Raw genomic sequence first — 19,915 nt, forward strand, 5'->3', positions numbered from 1 at the left:
CTCTGTCATTAAAAAATAAAATATAAGAAAAAAATACAAGCAGATTCACACAAATAGTGGGACCTCAGTCTTGAGTGAGCTGTGTATGACTGAAAAGGATGCTGTGGTTTAACCTTAACAATAATCATAAAAACAATAACATAAAAGTAAACAAACAACATGACTGCTATTTACTCAGTGCTTATCTGATGCCAGCCACTTTGCTAAGCCTATGAATTCATTACTTCCCATTGCCACAGATGAGAGAATTGAGGTTCAGACAGGGTGAAGTCAGTGTGCCCAAAGTCTTGCCGCTGGTGAGTGGCAGAGCTGGGATTCAAATCCTGAACTGCCAGCCTTCAAAGCCTGTGCTCTTAGCCTCTACCCCAATGCCTCCGTGCTTCCTTGTCCATTTAATTAAGCTCCATAGGCACACATTCCCTGCCCTGTCTTGCTGTACAGTCCCAGGCAAGTCACTTAGCTTCTCTGAGCCTCAGTTTCATAATCTGTCAAATGGAGGTAATGCAAATGATTCCTAGTTGTGATGAAGGATCATCATAGAAATCTGCCATTTCCAGCCTATTATGCAGTTCCTCAAGCACTGTGACTCCAAGTGGCATCAGCTCCTGGAAGAACACACTGTCTTACTGTCATTCCCTCCTTTGTCAACTGATCCTTCCTTGAACGTCACTCTTCCCCTACTCTTAGTCCCTCATGTACTGCCAGCTGATTAAATAAAATCATTTTTGAAAATCATAAGTGTCGGCCGGGCATGGTGGCTCACTCCCGTAATCCCAGCACTTTGGGAGACCAAGGAAGGCAGATCACGAGGTCAGGAGATCGAGACCATTCTGGCTAACACGGTGAAATCCTGCTCTACTAAAAATATAAAAATTAGCCAGGCGCAGTGATGGATGTCTGTAGTCCCAGGTACTCAGGAGGCTGAGGCAGGAGAATCACTTGAACCCAGGAGGCAGGGGCTGCAGTGAGCCGAGGTCACGCCATTGCACTCCAGCCTGGGCAACAAAGTGAGACTGACTCTGGGAAAAAAAAAAAAAGGAAAAAGAAAATCATAGTGTCATGAGTAACGTTTCTTAGTGTTGATGTAGAAGAACAAAACAGAATTGTGAAATGAGGATCACTGCAGCTATCGTTAAGGGCCGCCTATGTGCCCAGCAGTTGCTAGATGGGCCAAGTTTTTCTGAAGGGCCATGTAGTAAATATTAAATAGTAAAATAGTAAATATTTTGGACCGTCCAGCCTCGGTTGGACTCTTCGTCTGTGCTGTTGCCGCATGCAAGCAGCCATAGACAATACATAAATAAATGGGTATAGCTGCATTTCAATAAAACTTTATTTATGAACACTGAATTTCATAATTTTCACATCACAAAATAGTCTTCTTTTTTATTGTTCTTCTATTGATTTTTTTCCTTAACCATCTAAACACGTTAAAAAGTACAAAAACAGTTGGGTGCAGTGGCTCACATGTGTAATCTCAACACTTTGGGAAGCCGAGGCAGGCGGATTACTTGAGGTCAGGAGTTCGAGATCAGCCTGGCCAACATGTTGAAACCCCATCTCTATGAAAAATACAAAAATTAGATGAGTGTGGTGGTTAGCGCATGTACTCCCAGCTACTAGGGAGGCTGAGGCAGGAGAATCTCTTGAACTGGGGAGGTGGAGGTTGCAGTGAGGCAAGATCATGCCACTGCACTCCAGCCTGGGCTACAGAGCAAGACTCTGTCTGGAAAAAAAAAAAAAAAAGTACAAAAACAAAAACAAGCAGAGGCTGGACCAGATGCAGCCCGTGTGCCATAGTGTGCCAGTTTCTTCCAACATTTTATTAAGAAAAATTTCCAAACAGACATGTTGAAAGAATTTTGCCATGAACAATCACCCATATACTCACCACATAGATTCTACAGTTAACATTTTACTGCACTTGCTTGATTACACATCTTCAATTTCTTCATCCTCCTATCCATCCATGCATCCATCTTATTCTTTTGATGCAACCTAAGATTCTTTTTCTGCCAGGTGCGATGTTCACACCTGTAATCCCAGCACTTTGGGAGGCCAAGATAGGTGGATCATCTGAGGTCAGGAGTTTGAGACCAGCCTGACCAACATGGTGAAACCCTGTCTCTACTAAAAATACAAAAATTAACCAGACATGGTGGCACACACGCCTGTAATCCCAGCTACTCAGGAGGCTGAGACAGGAGAATCACTTAAGCCCAGGAGGCAGAGGTTGTAGTGAGCGGAGATTCACTGTGCTGCTGCACTCCAGCCTGGGTGACAGAGCAAGACTCTGTCTCAAAAAAAAAAAAAAATTATTTTTCAAAAAGAAACCAGCAGCAATTTCTTCCCAGGTGAGTACACGGTGATAAGTGAGTCTCCCTAAGCAGACAGGCAAAATGAGAGGGAGTGCCTATAGGTGGGTACTGTCACTTTTTATATATAGGCAACAAACAATAGTTTTCCAAGGAGAACAGCAGATGATTTGCTGCTGTATCAACCAAGAATACGTCTGACAGTAGTAATGGAATGTGTAACAGATATTCTGAGACATTTTGTTACACCCACAACTGTGGGTGACCTATTGCAAGCACCCCCCCAGAAAACTCCTCTGTTTAAGATTTTATCTAGCCATGAATCCAACATTTTCTCATTTATTTGCTTCTTAATTTTTGTCCATCTTCTCTTGTTAGAATATAAATTCCATGAGAACAGGGGCCTTTCACTTATTCACCACACATGTTCTGTGCTAGACAAGTGCCTACCATACACTCAATAAATAAATAAATATTTATTTTTGAGCCAGAATTTCACTCTTGTCACCTAGCCTGGAGTGCAATGGTGTGAACTGGCTTACTGCAACCTCAGCCTCCTGGATTCAAGGGATTCTCCAGCCTCAGACTCCTGAGTAGCTGGGATTGCAGGTACCTGCCACAACACCTGGCTAATTTTTGTATTTTTAGTAGAGATGGAGTTTCACCATGTTGGCCAGGCTGGTCTCAAACTGCTGACCTCAAGTGATCCACCTGCCTCAGCCTCCCAAAGTGCTGGGATTACAGGCATGAGCCACTGTGCTTGGCCTCAATAAATATTTTTAAGAATAAGGAATGGATCTGTCTTCCACATCTCATAAGTTGTCTTCTATACCTTTTTTCTCTATGTCCTGCTTTCCTGTAATCTCGAGTAATTTCCTCCATTCCATCTTCCAGTTTACCAGTTTTATCTTCAGATATATTTATTCAACCTATCTATGAAGAAGGTTTTGTTTTTCTGTTCTTCTTTGGTTTTATTCTGCATTATTTTTTCACTTCCAATGTGATGGTGGTGGTTATTGATTTTCATAACTGTTCTTATTTCATGGATATGATGAATAATTAGGAATATAATGAATAATTATAATGGATATGATATCCAATCCCTCTGAGGATGTTAATTATATATTTCCAAGACTGTCTTAGTCCAATTTGTACTTCTAAAACAGAAAGCCTCAGATTGGGTAATTTATAAAGAACAGAAATGTATTTGTCACAGTTCTGGAGACTGAGAAGTGCAAGATCAAGGCTTCAGCAGGTTGGGGCCTGGTCTCTATGCTTCCAAGATGGCACGCTGAAGAATGTTGTGGCTTGTGGAGGGAGGGACGCCATGTCCTCACATGGCAGAAGAGCAGAAGAGAATGAACTCATCCCTGCAAGCTCTTTTCATAGAGGCCGTAATCCATTCAAGTGGGCAGAGCCCTCATGACACAAACAGCCCATTTCCCAGCTGCTGCACTGGGGATTAAGTTTCTAACACATAGATCCGGGGGGACAAATTCAGACCACAGAAGACTTCTTCTCCTTTATTGATTATTTCAATGTCCTTACATGTGAGTTTTTATGGTCATAGCGTTCAATCTCCCAAAATAATTTGACAACTTTGGATGTGTGCTTTTTGCTCACTGGGGATGTTCTGCTTGTCTCCCTGTGAAGTCAGTACCTTCTTACTGCTGCTGGAGTCAGAGGTGAGGAAGGAGGAAGCGCCAGGAACAAGTATTTTGCACACAGGGCTTCCTGTTCTTTCCAGATGTGGTCAGGTGTGCTGGGCACTTCCCTGCCTCTCTGGCCCATCTTCACTGCTCCCTCCTGGGATAGGCACTTCTGCTTCCTATTACTCAACACAGAAAGGTTGGGGTGGGAGATCACATGTCCTTAGAGGCTGTCATTGCTATGCCAGCACAACTGACAACCATGACCATTAACCTAGGGTCTCTTCTCCTCCTTCAATCTGTTGTGGATATCAGGAGACCGGAGAGACCAATGGGTGAAACAGGAGGATTTTATTTAGGTGCACCGGCTCAGTGGATTTGCATCTGAAAACTGAGCAAAGGACAAAGAAAATGGGGTACCTTTTATACATTCAGGATGACGCAGTAGTTAACAGGTTTACAGAAGCCAGAACAAAGAACAGTTAATGTGTAACATGTCTTGTGATGTACTTTATATTGAAAAGTAACATTCTTGAGAAACACATTTTGCAGTTTCTATCTGTTTTGTGATCTTGTAGCTAACCAGAGTAAGAAAAGCAGGGATTTTTAGATGCCTGGGAACTTTGTGAAGAACGTGGGCAGGATAGATAAGGGTTAAATGGTTGCAGGAAGGCGGTTTAATATTTTTGCATAAGCAGAGCTGAGGGGGAGGTATTATATTAAACACTGTACAACACAGTAAACTTTATTTTATTATGCAGCAATTACAGACCATTGTTATTATTTAATTTCTCTCTTCAAATCCACTGCCTGGAGCCTGCAGCTCCTCAGAGCCCTCTCCACTCTGCATAGGCACTCCTCCTTTACGTGTTTTGGCTGTAATTTCTTCCTTCATCCAATCCTGTATCTCTTTCAGGGATCTCAGTTTCCAGTTCACCTGGGGCACCTCTGTTTAGAACCCAGCAACATTATTAAAGTTTTTCCATCTCTTTCCCGCCATTTCTAGAGGCCTGGGTTGGACATTGAAGACTTGTGCGTGTGTTCGGTCCACTTTCCTGACCCAATCTTGACCCTTCTGCGTTTCATCTTCTGAAAATGCCTCAAACATCCTGGTCCCTTGACTGCACCCTTTCTCAGTTTCCAACCTTGTTGATTTCCATTATGCTTTTAACATGTATTTGCTGCTATTTTAATAGGATCTTGAGTGTGTATTCAATCACTATCTTGAATGAAAAGTTTCTAAAGTAGCCTGTGACTCAGGAAGAAGATCGTGATTAATGGGCAAGCATGAAAATCATTGCTGAATCCCTTGACTTAAATCCCCGCCACAACACCTGGCCTACAAAATAGTCTCCTGCCCATACTTGAATAGTCCAAGTGATGCAGCATTCACTCCTAAAAATATCACCTGTGTGTACATACTACAGACCCAGCACCTCTCCCTCTCATTGACCATGACCTCTGAAATTCACTCTCTGATCCTATTTCCTTTCAGTTAAGGTGCAGACTTCGGGAAGCACTAGCTAAGACTGTTACCTGAAATGTATTCAGAGCTAGAGTGAACGCTGGGTCCCGGAGCAGACAGAACAGAGGACCAGTGAGTTTTTTAATAAAATGGGGTGGAAGGAGATAGGCTATGGCTTGGGCCAGACCTGGAAGAGAGCTCAGGTGTGCAGTCTCTGGGAACCTGGGTGGAGAAGCAGCAGGAAATAAGCAGAAAAAGGAGGAGTCAGGCCATGAAGATAGAAGCGCAATGGCCCTGGATTCAAATCTCCACTCTGCAGTTTATGGCTTACAGGTTCTCAGCCTTGTGCCAGTTCTAAGAGGATATTTCCCTGTTGTAGCTTTGTCATGTTTTCTTATGTAGTATTGTTGTGCACGGTACCATTCTAAACTCACCAACCTTCCTTCCTCCCTTCTCCTCCGAAATAATTTTTAATTCTTGCAGATGAACTTTAGAATCAAATGTTTGAAGTTTTCAAAAATGGAATTTTTATTGGAACTGCATTACATGTATAAATTATTTAGGAAGAGCTGGCTTCTGAAGAGGGCAGCGCTGTGGACTTGGGCTGGGTTTGAATCCTGACAGACACCTTTCCAGCTGTGCTGCCTTGGACAAGTACATAGTTCCTCTGTACCTTGACTTCTCCATCTGTCAAATGGGTGATGGTAACAGCACCTACACCATGGCTGTTGGGAGGAGTCCGTGAGATTCTCCAGGTGTACCTTATTATCACTGGTGGCGGTAGCAGTGTTTAGAACCATCCCTCAGCCAGAGAGCAAGGCAGGAGTTCGTTTATTAAATCCTGACTTTGTTTTTTTCATGTAAAACGTGCACGTTTCTGAAATACTCAGAGTATATTACTCAATATATACTCATGTGTTCTGTGGACCTGCTTCTGTCAGGACATTTCTTTAGGCTGTGATTAGTTCGTTGGAGCTGGTGGGGGCAGGGACGGCTGATCAGAAGCAGGGAGAGGAAGGAGAAGAAGCCGTAGCTAGAAAGGGGACCAGGAAGCGGGTGCCGGGTGCCAGAGCTGCTAGAAAGAAACGAAACTGAAAGCGGGGAGTTTCCGCAAATTTCGGGGAGGAGGAGAGGGAGCTGGGGAAGGCAGGATCTCCAGCGTCCGTCCCCCTTTCACGCCCCGCGAGGGACCGAGGACCTAGGACCCGGCGCAGCGCCCGCCCCCGGGGCCAGCGAGCTGGGCGTGGTGGGGAGAGCCGCGCAAGGAAACGAAACCCGAAACCCAGAGGCGGCGGCGGAGCCTTGCTTCCTGGCACCTGAGCCGGGCTGCCATGGACGTGTACCGCACTCGGGCCGCCGCGCTGGACGGGTTCGTGGCCAGCAGGCTGCAGCCGCGGAAGGAGTTCGTGGAGAAGACGCGGCGCGCCCTGGGCGCCCTGGCCGCTGCCCTGAGGGAGCGCGAAGGCCGTCCTGGCGCCGCTGCCCCGCGGGTGCTGAAAACTGGCAAGGTGAGGTCCCACCTCAGGCTCTTTATGTGTCGAAAGGGGACAGTCCTAGGAGGACGCTTCAGCCTCACATAGCTTTACGGTGGGGGTGGCTTTATACGGCCTGTGCACTTCTCATTCATTTCTTTACCAGATACTTCCAATGTGCCAGCCCTGTGCTAAGTGCCCTGAACATAACAGCCAGGTAGGTACTCTTAACCCTCGCTTGACAGATGGAGAAACTGAGGCACAGAGCGGCACAGTGACGTTGTCCAATTCTGTAAGAGGCCCAGCCGGGATTCAAACCCAAGTAGCCCGATTCCTGCATCTGGGCTCTCAGGGCTGCCTCTCATCCGCTCCTTCAAAAACTCACTCACTCATTCACCCAGGCATTCAAACAGACCATGGGCCTCAGGCTATGCCAGACCCTAAGGACACAGAAGTAATGATACTCCATAATAGCCGGAATAGGCCAATTTATTGAGACATTACTAAATACCAATGAAAATTATCTCATTAAATGAGTATTATCTCATTTAATCCCCACATTCAGTGAGGTACGTATTATTGTACCTGTTTTATGGATAGGGAAACTGAGGGTAGATACTAAACTACTGCTCCGAGTTACTTTTCTTTTCTTTCTTTCTTTCTTTTTTTTTTTTTTAAGACAGTATTGCTCTGTCCCCCAGGCTGGAGTGCAGTGGTGCAATCTCAGCTCACTCCAGCCTCCACCTCCTGGGCTCAAGTGATCTTCCTACCCCAGCCTCCCAAGTAGCTGGGTCTATAGGTGCACACTACAATGCCCTGTTAATTTTTCGCATTTTTTGTAGAGATTGAGTTTTGCCATGTTGCCTAGGCTGGTCTGGAACTCCTGGGCTCAAGTAATCCAGAGTGCCTCGGCCTCTGAAAGTGCTGGGATTACAAGTGTGAGCCACCACACCCAGGTAATTTTTGCATTTTTTGTAGAGATGGCATTTCACCATGTTGCCCAGGCTCAAAGTCACTTTTTGTCACTTAAATACAGCCACAATGCCACTGTGACCCCAGGACACTCGCAGATTCAGGGAGGAGGCAAGTCATGAACTATCTTATCGTCAGGGTAAATTTGGGGGTGCCAGGAGTGGTCGAGGGAACCTGGATGTGACAGAGCAGATTTGGAGGCTGTCAGGGGAGGGGGTGAAAACAGAGTAGAGATGGCCTCAGAGTACCTGGTGGTTTGCTGGGGCTGACTCTCAGCTTGGGAGGTAGGGAAGGAAGAGGAGAGACTTGTAGCCAAGGAGGTGTGAAGTCCCGTTTTTACCTCAGAGATGGACAGGAGGGATTCTTGTGCAGCAAGAGAAAGCCCTGGCATCCTTAGCTTCCCTGGAAAGAGGTGCAGAGGAGGGGTCTCTGGCACAATCTCCCTGTGCTTTTGTTTCCTCCTCTGTAAAGTGAGCACATAATGGTACCTTCCTTCTGGGGCTACGAGGAGGGTTCAGTGAGATGAGAGTGTGCAGAACGTGCAGGAGGTGGCCAGCCTGTAGTAGTCCCTGCTCCCACGTTGTCAGCAGCCCCCACATTGTGGGAACTGGAAGTCAAAGCCTGGCATAATCATCGGGATAAATAGGGGTCCCAGTTTAGGGCAAGACATGCGCTTGGAGGGCTCAATGAGACGTCAACAACCACCTGCAGAAGCCTGGCCTGCAGACCCTGGCTCAACAATGGATGAATGAATGAATGCGCTCTCACATCTGCTTCAGTGATACAAGTGGGCTAGGGATGGATGTTGGCTGCTTTCAGAGGGTGAAATGCAACCAATCGACCCAGACCCTCTGTCCGTCCACACATTTATTCCGTCAAGATTTTACAACAGAGGTTCTAAGTTAACACATTTGTGGATAATTAACATGGTTAAAAGAATAGTTTTATGAAGGATAAAAACGTTAGGTTCTGGGCCCAGAGTAAACACTACCAACAGGTAACTCCCCTTTGATCTTTCCCTGAGAGGACCACCCAGCACAAAATTTACATGAGTAAACAGAGTGGAAACAAGGACAATGGGGCAAACAGACTTAACCTGGGAGGGCTTTCATCGTCTCTGTCTCTTTCCTATGCTAATATTCGTGAGCTGGCTGCCTTCAGCATGCCTCAATAAAACCTTTTGGCCTTCCAAAAGGTTTGAGATTACAGTGTGTAACTTTTCCTAATATTTAGTACTTTGCCAGCCACACCGAGTGAATATCAACAGCTCAATCCTTGTTCTTGCTGTTTACTGGCTGTGTAACTCATTTCACCACTCTGAGCCTCACTGCCCATATCTGCAACCACATGTAACTACATCACAGTTGTTTTGTGTTGGAAGTGAGATTAGAGATGTCAGATCCCAGATGCAAAGCAGTGGCTCTGACAATGCTTAGGAGTTTCCTTTCCAAATCCTCAGCCTGGAAGCTTTGCCAAAAGAAACACTGACCAGACCGGTCTCGGAAATTCAGTGAGTCATACCACAGTTCTGTACCCATTCTGAGCAAAGATTGCGAACATGTGTTCTGCAAAGCAGAATTTGTTTTACCTGTGGTCTTAGGTTTTTCAAAAGTTAGTTGCCAACATTTAAAAATCATGGATTTAGGCCTGCCGCGGTGGTTCATGCCTGTAATCCCAGCACTTTGGGAGGCTCAGGAGGGCAGATCACTTGAGATCAGGAATTCCAGACCAGCCTGGCCAACATGATAAAACCCTATCTCTACTGAAAATACAAAAATTACCTGGGTGTGAGTGGTGACGCACACCTGCAGTCCCAGCTACTCGGGAGGCTGAGGTGGGAGAATCATTTGAACTCGTGAGGTGGAGGTTGCAATGAGCCGAGATGGTGCCACTCACTCCAGCCTGGGTAACAGAGCAAGACTCTGTCTCAAAAATAAAAATAAAACAAAAATTATGGATTTAGCCTGGCATGGTGGCACATGCCTGTAATCTCAGATACATGGGAGGCTGAGGTGGGAAGATCACTGGAGCCCAGGAGTTCCAAGCTGCAGTGAGCTACTATCATATCTGTGAATAGCCACTGTACTCCAGCCTGGCCAACATAGCAAGATCCCATCTCTTAAAAAAAAAATGTAGGCTGGGCATGGTGGCTCATGCCCGTAATCCCAGAACTTTGGGAGGCCAAGGCAGGCAGATCACATGAGATCAGGAGTTTGAGACCAGACTGACCAATATGGTGAAACCCTGTCTCTACTAAAAATACAAAAATTAGCTAGGCATAGTGGCAAGCACCTGTAATCTCAGCTACTCGGGAGGCTGAGGCAGAAGAATTGCTTGAACCCGGGAGGTGGAGGTTGCAGTGAGCCGAGATTGTGCCATTGCACTCCAGCCTGGGTGACAGTGAGACTCCATCTAAAAAAAAAAAAAAAAAAAAATGTAAAACCTAGCCAGGCATGGTGGCATGTGCCTGTAGTCTCAACTACTTTAGAGGCTGAAGCAGGATGATCGCTTAAGCCCAAGAGTTCAAGGCCACAGTGAGCTATGATTATGGCACTGCATTCCAGACTGGGTGACAGAACAAGACCCTGTTTCTATGGAAAAACCAAAAATGAAAAACTATGGGTTTACCTATTAAAATTGCTTCTCTTGAAACCTTAAACCTGGCTACCCTGGACCCACATTGCCGCATGGCTTTGATGCCTACAGCCTGATGGCCACAGTGTCTCCCCAGCACACTCGCCTCACTCACGTTGCCTGCCGGGCTGTAAGGGCACCTGAATTGTACAGTATGGAATTCTGAGTTACCTTTCTTTGCCTAGGGAGGCTCCTTTGGCCGGGGCACAGCTCTCAAGGGTGGCTGTGATTCTGAACTTGTCATCTTCCTCGACTGCTTCAAGAGCTATGAGGACCAGAGGACCCTTCGTGCAGACATCCTCAGTGAAATGCGGACATTGGTGGAATCCTGGTGGCAGAGCCCAGTCCCTGGTCTGAGCCTCGAGTTTCCTGAGCAGCACATGACTGGGGCCCTGCAGTTCCGCCTGACATCCAGAGATCCTGAGGACTGGATGGATGTTAGCCTGGTGCCTGCCTTCAATGTCCTGGGTAAGGGGTTCCTGGACCATTCCAGAATTGGGGGCAAAATCATTGGGAATAGCAGAGGACTTCCAGTTCTAGCCCAGCCACCGTTGCTGTGTGACCTGGGCCAGCCTCTACCCCTCTCTCAGCCTCACTCTGTGTACTAAACATATTAGACTTGTGCTAGACAAAGGCAGAGAAAGCCCACATCCTCCTGGATCTGTGGTCCTGCTGTCAAGATACTTGGTCCTCCCCCAGGCATCTGGGAGTTTCCTTCAGCTACTGCCTGGAGCGGTTACTGCTCAACCCTTCCACAAATACTCCCAAAAGCTAAGCCAGTTAGACGTGTGACTAGCAGTTGGGGTCTGGGGACAAAACCAGAATTCTGCAAAATCTTGTCTTATATCTTGAAAACATGAATGTGATTTTTGCATTCTTCTTCGTAATATACCTATGCTCGAGTTAAGATTAAAAATATGCCTCTGTGTCCTCATCTGTAAAATAAGGATAATAACAGTGGGGATAATGGTAATGTTACAGAGTTGTCAGAAGAATTAAATGCATTAATAGATGTAACAAACTTGAAAGTGTGCCTCTTGGCCAGGCGCAGTGGCTCATGCCTGTAATCTTAGCACTGTGGGAGGCCAAGGTGAGAGGATCGCTTGAGCCCAGGAGTTCAAGACCAGCCTTGGCAAAATAGCAAGACCTAATCTCTACACATAATTTAAAAAAATAGCCAGGTGTAGCAGTGCATGCCTCCCTGTGGTCCCACTACTGGGGAGGCTGAGGTGGGAGAATTGCTTGAGCCCAGGCCACGGAGGCTGCAGTGAGCTGTGATTTCGCCACTATAATCTATTTGCCTGAGCAACAGAATAAGACTCTTCTAAAAAAAAAAAAAAAAGGCAAGAATGTCTAGCATGTGATAAGGGCTGTAGAGTGTTCACAATTATTATTTCTATTGTTCTTTCTATTATTGTTGTTCTGATTATTATTTGCCTTGATGATCTGGGGGATAGCTTTATCCTTTGGGCAGATAGCCACATTCCCCTATGCCTGGTATCCCATGCCTAGTGTACCCACTTACTGGGTACACATACACACACAGGTACACACTTTTTCTTTTTTCTTTTTTTTTTTTTTTTAAGATGGAGAGCAGTGGTGTGATCTCAGCTCACTGCAACCTCTACCTCCTGGGTTCAAGCAATTCTTCTGCCTCAGCCCCCCAAGTAGCTGGGACTGCAGGTACCACCATACATGGCTAATTTTTATATATTTAGTAAAGACGGGGTTTCACTGTGTTGGCCAGGATGGTCTCGATCTCCTGACCTCATAATCCACTGGCCTCGGCCTTCCAAGGTGCTGGGATTACAGGCGTGAGCCACTGCGCCCAGCCCACGGACACAGGGTCTCACTCTGTCACCCAGGCTAGAGTGTAGTTGTGTGATCTTGACTCACTGCAACCTCCATCCTGGGCTCCAGCAATCCTCCCACCTCAGCCTCCCAAGTAGCTGGGACTACAGGCACGCACCACATTTGGCCAATTTTTGTATTTTTTTTGTAGCGATGGGGTTTCACCATGTTACCTAGGCTCGTCTTGAATTTCTGGGCTCAAATGATCCACCCGCCTCAGCCTTCCAAAGTGCTGGGATTACAGACATGAGCCACTGCACCCAGCCTAGGTACACATGTATTAATCATACTAGTTACTACATATTAAATGCTTAACTATTCCAAGAACTTGACAGGTTTTATCTCATGGATTATTCATAACAAACCTATGAGGTCTCTACTGTTTCAGCTTTAATTTCACTCATGGGGAAACAGACTCAGAGACATACAGTGACCCACCCAAAGCCACACAGCAGGCAAGCGACAGCAGCAACCTCGGGGAATTATGGAGAGTGTTTACTTCCCCCAAGCCATGCCTGTGGGAGCCGGGAAGGAGAAGGCGCAGAATGTAGGGAGCCGGGAAGGAGAAGGCGCATAATGTAGGGAGCCGGGAAGGAGAAGGCGCATAATGTAAAGTCCACTGGCTCTGAGCTCAAATCCCGACTGCATGGCATGCTGGCCGTATAATCCTGGGGAAGGCGTGGAATCCTCAGCCATCAAATGAGATGAAGAATTGTACTTGCTTCATAGGGTTGTGGAGATACATGTAAAAACCTTCCACCTGGTACCCAGTAGGCAGTAAATTTGTGTGTGTGTGTGTGTGTGTGTATTTTCAGAGACAGAGTCTTGCTATGTCCTCCAGGCTGGGGTGCAGTGGCACGATCTCAGCTCATTGCAACCTCCACTTCCTGGGTTCAAGCGATTCTCATGCTTTGGCCTCCAGAGTAGCTGGGATTACAGGGAAGTGCCACCATGACTGGCTAATTTTTGTATATTTTTAGTAGAGTCCGAGTTTCACGATGTTGGCCAGGCTGGTCTTGAACTCCTGACCTCATATAAAATGCCCACCTTGGCCTCCCAAAGTGTTGGGATTACAGGTGAAAGCCATCGCAACCACTGCTAAAGGATCAGGGCTTTTTGCCTTTTATTTCTTGGGCATCATTTTCCTCTCCATAGCACCCTTTAATTAAGGGTGTGTAGAGTGATGTTTTCAGGAAAGCTCAGGGAGGAGAGAATTGCCAGACTGCCGGTACTGCTGACTCAGCTGGAAGCATCTTTCCTGTTTAGCCATCTTGGAAGGCATCTGCTCCTGTTCGAGCTGGTGCTGTAGATACTGCCTGGCCATTTGGGATGGAGGAACTCTCCCTCTGCATTCTCGAGTGCTGCTCTTCTTCCCTGCTTCCTAAAAAGTTCCAGGCTCTCTTCCCAGTCCCCCAACTCCCATGTTGCCAGATTTCTTCCCCTCCAAATTTTTCCCGTTCTCTCTCAGCACCCCAGGCTGAGCTCGGCACCAACACCATCCTCCATCCTGTGTCCTTAGCACCATTCCTAACTCACAGTGCTTCATGTTAACAGGTCAGTCTGCCTCTGGCATCAAACCTGAGCCACGAGTCTACTCCACCCTCCTCAACAGTGGCTGCCAAGCGGGCGAGTACGCAGCCTGCTTCACAGAGCTGCGGAGGAACTTTGTGAACATTCGCCCAGCCAAGTTGAAGAACCTGATCTTGCTGGTGAAGCACTGGTACCGCCAGGTGAAGCCACTTGGAAGGGCTGCTCCAGACGTGTGACTATTTGCTTTGTACTGTCATGGTCGTGAAACTATTGTCTTACATTTAGTGGCCATTCATGTTCTCTTTCTGGGAATTGTCTGTTTATGCCTCTTGTGCATTATTTTCTCTTGGGTTACCTGTCTTGTTATTGATTTGTTGAAGCTCTTTATGTGTTGTGGATACTGATCCTTATTTAGTTAATATAAGGCATTCTTCCAACATTCTTCCAGTCTGTGTCTTGGGCTTTTGCTTTGTTTAAAAGTTATTTGTCAGACAAAATATTTAAATTTTAATGTACTTAGATATAGCCTTTTAAAAATGATTTATTCTTTGTGTGTCTTAAGAAGTCTTTTCCCATCCTGCTGGGTGTAGTGGCTCACGCCTTTATTCCCAGCACTTTGGGAGGCCAAGGCAGGTGGATCACTTGAGGTCAGGAGTTTAACACCAGTCTAGCCAACATGGTGAAACCCTGTCTCTACTAAAAATACAAAAAAGTAACCAGGCGTGGTGGCGCATGCCTGTAATCCCAATTACTTAGGAGGCTGAGGCAGGAGAATCACTTGAAAACCAGGTGGCAGAGGTTGCAGTGAGCCAAGATTGCACCACTGCACTCCAGCCTGGGCGACAGAGCCAGACTCCATGTTAAGAAAAAAAAAAAAAAAGTATTTCCCTGTCCTGACTTTGTAAAATGATTCTTTCCTATTTCCTGCCATCCGATCGCTTTCCATTGTATTTCTTTTCATACTCAGGGCTTTGGCCTATCTGCTTCGGTATGAGGTAATACGTGGTCAGTATACCTTGATCCCCAGCCCCAGGGATGCTCCCTTGCTCTGTTCATGTTTGTTGACAGACTCTTATGCACTGAGAGAGCTGTGTCCAGCTTGTGCCTAGAGATGAGGGAACAGGTTCCCCCAAAATCTTGCAGCACATGGCTTGGTCCTTCTGATGGACTAGTCATCATAAGGAGGTCTAGCTATGAGGAGATTCTGGATTCAGCCATCTTCTTACTGTGTGACCCTGGACAAGTTTCTAGCCTTCTCTGGGCCTCTGTTTCCTCCACTTGCACATAAAGAAATATATGCGTCTGTAAATCTTACTCAGCTTCTTCCCACATATGATTCTCCCGGGGTAGAAATACTAATAGCCTGGTACTTCTTAAAAGGGCAAACTGCTGGGTATGGGGGCTCATGCCTGTGGTCCTCTCTATGCAGGAGGCTGAGGTGGAAAGATCACTTGAGCCCAGGATTTCAAGGCTGCAGTGACCTATGACTGAGCCACTGTACTTGAGCCTGGGCAACAGAGGAAGACCCTGTCTATATATTAATTAATTAATTAATTAATACAACTATGGAGCCAGCCTGGTTGGGCGTTAGAAATTCTATCTTGACCTGGGTGGTGGGTACATATGTGCACCCAGGTGTGTTTGTAACCCCACAGAGAGGGGGTGAATGGAGGGAATGTGGAGATGCTGGGTGCCTCAGGCCAGGTGGGTCAGCTGCTGGCAAGCTGAAGCATCCACTCCGGAGTAACCCAGAGGCCTGGGATTCTTGCCCTGGCGTGGAGTAATCCCTCCCTGTTACATGGAGATCCCAAGTATATGGTACACAAGTAGAAATCATGCATTTTGGGAGGGGGCAGCAAGGAGGGAAGGACAGAGCCCTGGCCCACTGCCCCACCCCACCCCAGCAGTGGGAGGGCGACCATTTGATGTCCTTCTCCAGTCAGCCACACAACGGGGACCGAAGATCTGCTTGACCTTTATTTGAGGATAGGTAGCAGTTTCACACTACCCTTGGCTTCTCTCTGACTGCTCCTTGCCTGGGGGCTTGAAACTTACACCCCTCCCTCCCACTACTCCCCCATCATACAAGCCACCACTTTGCCGAAGCCGCCAGTGAGGGCTGGTGAGAAATGCCACTTGTGATTGAAACAGGGTTGGAACACAGCATCTTGTCCCAGGCTCAGCCTGGAAGGTCCCCAGTCTGGTTCTGCAGAGAGCTGGCTCTCTTTCCTCCCCTTCATCCTTCTGAGCCCCCTGCCATGCCCTCTCACAGGTGCTCCCACAGGGGTTGCAGAAGGAGACGCTGCCCCCGGTCTATGCCCTGGAACTGCTGACTATCTTCGCCTGGGAGCAGGGCTGTAAGAAGGATGCTTTCAGCCTGGCCCAAGGCCTCCGGACTGTCCTGCACCTGATCCAACAGCATCAGCACCTGTGTGTTTTCTGGACCGTCAACTACGGCTTCGAGGACCCTGCCGTCGGGCGGTTCTTGCAGCGGCAGCTTGAGAGACCCAGGTACCTCCTAATATGCCACCACCTGCTCTCCTGTCCTGGGGCCAGGGGGAGATAATTAACAAGGATAAAACCAGTCACATCTACTGAGGGCTTGAGTGTGGGCCAAAGCAAAATGCTACATGTACACATTTTAATTTACTGGATTGAGCCCAGATGCACGTTAAAATTACCTGGGGGAGTTTTAAAAAATATACCAGTGCCCGACCCCACATGTTTTATGTGTGAATGCTTTGCTGATATATAGCAGATAGTGAACATTCTGATGACTGTGAAGAGTGCATGCTTAGAAATCACCACCCAGAATATTTCCAGCACCCCACACAGCCCCTCTCAGTCAGTAACCTTCAAAATAACCCCGCTGACATGTTTATAATTACAGTTGTGCTTTTTCTTAAATCTTATTTAAATGGAATCATGCCACATGTACTTTTGTGTCTGACTTCTCTTCCTCAAAATTGAATCTTTGACGTTTAGCTGTATCGTTGTGGGTCATTCTTTTTTATTGCTGTATAGTATTCCATTGTGTGAATTTATCAAAATATGTTGTCCATTCTATGATGATGGACATTTGCATTCTTTCTGCTTGGAGCTATTACAAATAGAGCTGTTACAAACATTCTTGGACATGTTTTTCAGTGCAGATGCATATCTGTTGGAAATATTCCTAGGAATGAAATTGCTGAATTGTAGGTTGTAACGTAGAGTCCTTGAGAGTGGATCCTGTTATCCTGTGACTCCAATGTGCAGTCAGAGTTGAGAACCATTGTTCCAAGTTAATCTCTACAACGGCTCATCAAGGCAGGCATTGTTGTGATCTTCATTGTGCAGATGAGGAAATTGAGGCTCAGAGAAGGTAAATCATCTGCCCCAGGTCACACAGCTGGAAAGTAGCAGAGATGCACTTGGAATCAGGTCTGTTTCACTCCAGAAACCCTGATCTTGACTTTCTTGCTAATGAGAACCTTCTTGTCTCTCTGAAATTGCAGGCCTGTGATCCTGGACCCAGCTGACCCCACATGGGACGTGGGGAATGGGGCAACCTGGCACTGGGATTTGCTGGCCCAGGAGGCAGCATCCTGCTGTGACCAGCCATGCTTTCTACAGGGGACGGGGGACCCAGTGCAGCCCTGGGAAGGGCCGGTGAGTGAGGGGGGTCCCAGGACCCTTCGGTTTTGCACTTTGTTTATGTGTCCAGTGTTTTCTGAGCCATCTACTATGTGCCATATGGTGTAGAACAGGCTTTATAATGCAGAGGCGGCCAGGTGCAGTGGCTCATGCCTGTAATCCCAGCACCTTGGGAGGCCGAGGTGGGTAGATTACCTGAGGTCAGGAGTTTTAAGACCAGCCTGGCCAATATGGTGAAACCACATCTCTACTAAAAATACAAAATATGGTGGTGGGCACCTGTAATCCCAGTTACTCAGGAAGCTGAGGCAGATTTGCTTAAACCAGGGAGGTGGAGGTTGCAGTGATTGCATGCCACCATTGCACTCCAGCCTGGGTGACAGAGTAAGACTCCATCTCAAACAAACAAACCAAAAGCAGAGGCAGCAGGCATGTAAAAGAGTCCAGTCACCAAGCTGAAACTGCCCGGGGGAAGGAGCCCTTTGTTTTTCTGTAGTTATTGTCTGCCCACCAGGCCTTTCTGCTCATCACAAGGGGCCCCATTTTGCAGTTTATCCCTTCAGAAATGCACCTTTTTCAAATCTGCCCAAAGATGCCATGTGGGTTAGCCGTGGCCCTCCCAATTCCGCTCTCTGAGCCTCAGTCACCCTGACTGTACAAAGGGCGGGAGCTGGGGAGAGAAGGCGTCAGGCTGCAGAAACCTCTGCACTTGAGTGAGGCAGCTCCTTCAATGATCTTCCAGGGCCTTCCATGTGCCAGGCGCTCAGGTTTGGGCCACCCCATCCAGCTAGACCCTAACCAGAAGACCCCTAAAAACAGCAAGAGCCTCAATGCTGTGCACCCAAGAACAGGGAGCAAGTCACCCTCATGCCCAGCTCCCGGTGCCGCTGGGGCAGCCAGTGTCGCCCCCTCTGTGCCGGGAATGGCCTTGGATCTGCCTCAGATCCCCACCAAGGAGCTGGACCGCTTCATCCAGGACCACCTGAAGCCAAGCCCCCAGTTCCAGGAGCAGGTGAAAAGGGCCATCGATGTCATCTTGCGCTGCCTCCGTGAGAAGTGTGTTCACAAAGCCTCAAGAGTCAGCAAAGTGAGTTGGGCCACTGGAGACACAGGGGGACCCTATTGAGGGATCACCGTGGGGAGGGGAAGGAGTTACAGCAACGGAGCTGAGGCTGGGCTGGGGAACCGGACGGCCCAGGAAGAATGGTTTGCTTGTTTAAATAAAATATATTCAAGTGCCATCTTAGTTTTTCTTTTTTTAATGATACCATTTTTAAAACACTATTACAAGAATCAGATTGCTTCTCTCCTCTGCTCAAAATCCTCCATGGTTTCACAGGGTGTAGAGGAGGCCTTGTTAGAAATAGATGCTCAGTGCTGCAAAGAAAAATTAGCACTAAGACAAAGGGTCTTTCAGCAATAGAATTTTTACTTCCTGGACTGCAGGAAGGGTACCTTCGCTAGCCCTTGTGTCATGAGAGTACAATGAACAAAGGAAAACACACAGATTTATCCCTTACGCATTTGGGGTTGTCCTTACCGCTGTGTCTGATCTCTGTTGGCTGGAGCCAGACCTCACAATCTAAACTAAAACCCAGTTGGCCAAAAACTTAAAAACTTTCTAAACAGGTAAAAGCAATGGAGAGCTGGGACATGCCTGTGAGCATGTCCAGCACAGATATCTTGGTTAAAGTAAAAGGACGTAGAATGTACGTCGTGCCTGTAAGCATGGCGTGTCTAACAGCTGCATAGAATAGAGCTTAACAAAGTTATTAGCACATTTATTCTTTAACAAGAAAGGAAACTTTTAAAAGGAACTTTTCTACTTCCCACAGGCTTCAAGTCCTGCAGGATGGGCCCTGGTCTCCCTCTGTCCCCTTCCACTGAGGCCTGACCACACAATTTAAAATTGCAGTCTTGCACTCCTGGTCCCCTTTCTGCTCTGCACAACGCTTTGCGTCTTCTCCAGACCTACTGTTTACTGATGGTCCCTTCCTCCCCTCCCCCAGCCAGCATGTAAGTTCCAGGAGAATAGAAATTTTTTATCCTCTTTTCTTCTTTCCTTCCTGCAACAAATATTTAGTGAGCACTTACTGTACCGGCATATGTGTGCTACCCCGTGTGATATCCCGTTACATGTAAGTGCTCACTAAATGTTGCAGGAAGGAAAGAAGAAGAGAGGGAGGGGATTGATGGAAACAGGGCAGCAGAGCACAAGTGCAGGCCCTGTTTGGCCTTGGGACCTCGTTTGGCAGATGTGCAGTCGGTAGGCGTTGCAGAGTAGTATAAAATGTTTGGTCGCCGCCCCTGTTATCTGTTGCTCCAGATTGGTCTGGCTTTGCTCAGGCTTCATGGATCAGAGGGCAGGTGCAGGCAGATACAACTTGACTC

The 19,915-nt window shown here is 47.1% G+C and overlaps 1 protein-coding gene across 3 annotated transcripts in view; it reads left to right on the plus strand.

Moving 5' to 3' along the window:
• The first annotated feature begins 6,415 nt into the window (after window positions 1-6,415).
• OAS3 (2'-5'-oligoadenylate synthetase 3) overlaps window positions 6,416-19,915 on the plus strand; it is a 29,540-nt gene continuing 16,040 nt past the window's right edge. For 2 of the 3 annotated variants that reach the window (XM_032240371.1, XM_032240378.1), the window contains exons 1-6: window positions 6,417-6,937; window positions 10,693-10,975; window positions 13,913-14,088; window positions 16,161-16,399; window positions 17,386-17,539; window positions 18,267-18,611. In XM_032240371.1, coding sequence (XP_032096262.1) covers window positions 6,761-6,937; window positions 10,693-10,975; window positions 13,913-14,088; window positions 16,161-16,399; window positions 17,386-17,539; window positions 18,267-18,611 — 1,374 coding nt within the window. In that variant the 5' untranslated portion in view covers window positions 6,417-6,760. Of the gene's footprint in view, window positions 6,938-10,692; window positions 10,976-13,912; window positions 14,089-16,160; window positions 16,400-17,385; window positions 17,540-18,266; window positions 18,612-19,915 lie in introns of all 3 variants that reach the window. The other variant, XM_032240384.1, reaches the window with a different exon arrangement.

The sequence above is a fragment of the Sapajus apella genome, unplaced genomic scaffold, assembly GCF_009761245.1.
Source record: "Sapajus apella isolate SASKATOON/1434 unplaced genomic scaffold, GSC_monkey_1.0 scaffold2, whole genome shotgun sequence".
In the NCBI taxonomy this organism is placed as follows: Eukaryota; Metazoa; Chordata; class Mammalia; order Primates; family Cebidae; genus Sapajus; species Sapajus apella.